This window comes from Amblyomma maculatum, chromosome 8 (genome assembly GCF_055883805.1).
Source record: "Amblyomma maculatum isolate TAMU_Amacu chromosome 8, ASM5588380v1, whole genome shotgun sequence".
Lineage (NCBI taxonomy): Eukaryota > Metazoa > Arthropoda > Arachnida > Ixodida > Ixodidae > Amblyomma > Amblyomma maculatum.
In genome coordinates this window covers 12,155,459-12,159,786 of record NC_139351.1, presented here as the reverse complement: position 1 = coordinate 12,159,786, position 4,328 = coordinate 12,155,459, and the positions used below count along the sequence as shown (strand labels likewise).

The following is a 4,328-nucleotide window of genomic DNA, read 5'->3' as shown; positions in this document are numbered from 1 at the left end:
CGCGGAGTTTTAAAAGTAGACCGCCTCCGCAATGACGCAGCCTACTTCTTCAAAGCGCTGGCCAATGTTTAATGACCGGCCACCACTTCTGGTGCTCTGCGGTACTCTGGTGCTCTCTGGTACTAGTGTTTTTATGGGTCGCCCTCCCAACTCACACCCCCATACGTTTCGCGGTGTTTTAAAAATACTACGCCTCGGTCAGGAGATTCAATATTTTCACGATCCGTTCTAGGATGTGTACGGTTACTCTGCACCGAATACGGACATCATAGGTGTCTCGTGAAATTAAAAAAACTGCTTAGAAATATTTCGGTTTTATGTATTCCTATGGGCGCTAACCCTATTTTTCACCCCCAGTCGGCTGCGACGCCGCGAGCGCCGCCTTTGTTTGCAAACACAGTGTTGGTATATAACGCCAGATGTTTTCGTTTAGTTCAGAGCTGTCATGTGGTAGCGGTATAACTACGGGCTTGTGTTACTTAAGATACTATATAAAACGTCTCGTCTCGTACTACTAATGTAAAAATATTCGCAGATAACGGAAAATGGCAAAGCCCCTATTTTTGCAACTATTCTGGTGTTCTTTTCCAGTATTATTCCACGTACTTTGTCAGTCACTAATTCTGTTAAAATAAAGGACAGGATTACATGTTCTTGAACATATAAAGCATTTTATAAACTACAGCAGAGGTAATATGCCCAGTACATTGATTTATTTCTTGTCCCCTCCTGCCAAGGCCCTTCACTAGGCCTGCAGAATGCTCAAATAAATAAATAAACTGCGGGAGTTTTGAGGTAGCAGCAAAGAATATCCCTTGCAGGAAGCAGCGCCAGGATCAACATTCTGGTAACAACATGCTTGCTTTCCCAAGTACCATTGTAATATTCTGAAGTGCGTCCCCATATAATTAAATGGCATTTAAATGAACGTTAAGAGATATTATTCTTGTTTCAAAGGGCTAAATTTACACCGTAAACTTCGTTTTTTTACTTTCTTGCAGCTCAGTCCAACCAGAAAATGTGTTGCCGCAAGGAGCGTGTTTCTGGCAATGGTGTTGCTCTTCGCAGTAGTCATCATCACAGTGATCGCCTTGACATTCCGGACCGAGCCCGCGGTTCCGAAGGGGAAGCTGTACTGCGACACGATTCACTGCCAATTACACGTGAATGTTCTGATGTCTCGTCTCAACAGGAGTATCGACCCGTGCGAGGATTTTTCAGCGTATGTCTGCTCCAGTTGGTTTCCTACTAGGGATAAGCGAGTGCACGTGAAGACTCCCGTCGACGAGGTTACATTCTCGCGGCTGGCAGACTTCAATACCATGCTCGTCCACGGCACGCAAAAGATCCAAGCTGGTCAGAAGGCTCTCAACATGTACAAGGCCTGCATGACCACAAATGACCACGGTGGCGCCTACCTGCCGGAGTTCAAGAAGCTCATGAAGGAAATGAAGCTCAGTTGGCCTGAGCCGTCGCCAGAGGACACCGACCCTCTAGGTGTCATAGTTGCACTCTCACACAAGTGGCGAATTGATTTGTGGCTCGATGTCCATGTGCTACCTCTGCCAGCTCACAAAAAATGGCGCCTCGGCTTCGGTCCTGCGCAACCGATACCTGTTCTTCTAAACCAGTACGAGTCTGTGAAGGAAATTAGAAGCTACACATAGTACTGGATGGGTTTCTATAGAGACCTTAGCCTTAATAACTCGGGCACTGCAGACGCATCGACCCTAGAAGATACAATCAATGACTCTCGCATCATGGATGGAACTGTACTAATCCGCCTGGGTGAACTCATCTTCACCCGATTAAAAACCCCGGTCGCCTTTCGACTCGAAAACATTGGTGATCACTCGAAACCCATTACTTCAGCCATATGGGAAAATCTCCTCCAGAATATTATAAAAGTGGATCCTCCGTTGGGTGTCAGTGATGAAGTTGTCCTCAAAAACAGGAACCTATTAAAGACTATCGGTAGCTTCCTCAGCCAGTATCGCGAATCTCGACTTCTCCGCCAGGTTTCTTGGACATTTGTTCAGTTGTACGCACCCATAGCAGAACCCCGCATGCTGCTGAGACATTTTGGCGAAATTTACAAGGTTAACATCTACAAGTCCACTTACTGTGGGTTACAAGTTGAATCGACATACAAGGTGCTGGTGCTCTCCCTAGAAATGTCCCCCAGCAAGACAAAAAAGGACCAGGATCTTATTCGGACCAGGTTCCAAGGACTAGTATCGGCTGCTATCAAGAAAGTCGAGAATTCATCGTGGATAGACGAACATGGCAAGCGTGTCATCAGTGATAAGATTAAGTCGGTTAATATAAGGGCGTGGCCTGATAAGGAGCTGGTGAGTAACCAGGTTCTCGAGGAAATTTACAAGGATTATCCGAATAAGGCGGAATCGTTCCCTGCGCTGTGGATGCAAGCAAGAAGGACCATACGAAGTGGAATGGAGAAAGTGCGCCGCATTGAAGATTCCCAGGCGTATTACGAAGCGCGTGTCTTACCACCGAACTTCGCACCGTCCTATCCCGAATATGACTATGTATCAGGCCGCCTACAGGTGCCAATATATCTGCTCAATCCGCCGCTGTTCTACAGTGAAGGAACAAATGCCATGCTATTCGGCGGTTTGGGATACTTGCTCGCTTTGGAGCTGGCTAAGACCTTTGATGAAACTGGCACTCGCTGGCTTCCAAATGGCACAAGTGTTGAGAGCATTCTCTCTGAAGAGTCTAAAAAAGCTTTTCGAGAGCGGGACAGCTGCCTCCAAACACACGGAAGCGTGTTTCCTGAATTACCGGCGCTTGAAATCGCGTACGCTGCATTGCAAGAGGCTGATAAGGGCGGCAGTGGTAACCTACCTGTCGGCGAAGACCTTCCACCTCTAAATGCCTTCTTCATGACCATCTGTTACATGGCCTGCTCTGCACCCGACTTCCAAAGCTCCTACAGTGCGAACTGCAACAAAATTGCTCGCAATACTGCTTCCTTCGCGAGGTCCTTCAACTGCACAGCTGGAGCTAAGATGAACCCTGAAAAGAAATGTGCTTTCTTCACATAACCGAAAGATTACTACAGTGGTTCACGAATGTGCTCCCGTGACTGCTATCCGCCAAAACATTTTCGACAGATTCTCACACCCTTCTTTACTATACAGTCCGCTAGACCTTCATTTCCCTTGTCATTTCTGTTTTTAGTTAGACACCAGCTTTTCTGATCGCTTGTACTATTTCCAGTAATTTTTATGGGTCACATGCTTCATAGAAGAGTAATCTAGTCATCTTATTACCATGTAAAACAGTTCCGCCAATCAACACGGTGCTGTCATTTTCCTACTGTGCGCAATAGCTCAGGAGCATTGTGAAGGCTACAACCTACTTTGTAATATTCAGATAAGATGGTGAGAGTCCTTGCTATGCAATTTGTGTCAGAAGGGAGCGTGTTTCCCTGATTCGTGCGACAAGGACATCATTGCAACAGTTTTGTTCGTGGGAGGCCTTTTCCACACACTTTTGCTGTGGCTATGGTTGCAACTTTTCACATAACCCTCGAGAACTCTGGAGGAGTTTTATTGTTTTTTTTCTTGTCCTTCTTTATCGCGCCTGTATTTGGGAGGAAGCACCAGGTCGCCGCTGGTCTCGGTCTATGAACACACTCAAGGAAGTGTGGTGGACGTTTTTCTATACACGAGTTTTTCGTATATTAAGTTTTGATGTGTTTTCTATTTCGTTTCTTTGAATGCATAAATTATGTCTAAAGCAATGAATTTGCATGCAAATATGTTTTGAGATTTCAGTGCATAAAAATTGTTAGGCATTGCTATAATTGTTTTATTTATACCAGCCATTGGCCCTCAATTTATGCTCTTGTCAACTAGCCCTTGTCCTAAAACTCCCATTGATGTCATGAGTCCGGTAGTTTGCTAAAGTGACGCACCCGAGAACGACCTCGTCGGGTGACGCAGTGGTGACGGCCCTTGCCTACTGTTCCTAATGATACGGAATCGAATCTTGGTTTCGAGGCCGCTTTTCGATGGAGACGGAAAGCAAGGCGCCCGTGTGCTTGCGATGCTAGTGCATGTTATAGAACCCCAGGTGGTCGAAATTTCCGGAATCCTCCACTGCGGCGCCTCTCATAGCATGCATCACTTTGGGACGTAAAACCCCGCAAACCACACAACACCTGAGAATAAGAACACCTAAGCCTCTTCACCATCAAGATCATCTGTATAGGCCTGCAGTTTACATGTACTGAAGGACCAACAGTTCCGCTGGAAAGGCACTGACGACGAAATGTCAAGATCACACCTGTTTTTCTCCAA

General features: G+C 46.1%; 1 protein-coding gene across 1 annotated transcript; it reads left to right on the top strand.

Annotated features, from left to right (window-relative positions):
• Positions 1-2,066: 2,066 nt before the first annotated feature.
• On the top strand, positions 2,067-3,068 carry LOC146180550 (neprilysin-like). The gene has a single exon (XM_084577774.1). It carries the CDS (start codon positions 2,067-2,069, stop codon positions 3,066-3,068), a length of 1,002 nt encoding a protein of 333 aa, XP_084433900.1.
• The last annotated feature ends 1,260 nt before the right edge of the window (positions 3,069-4,328 follow it).

What these genes read in the sequence shown, in the direction of transcription:
- LOC146180550 (XM_084577774.1), top strand. Translation starts at nt 2,067, where the DNA reads ATGCTGCTGAGACATTTTGGCGAAATTTACAAGGTTAACATCTACAAG.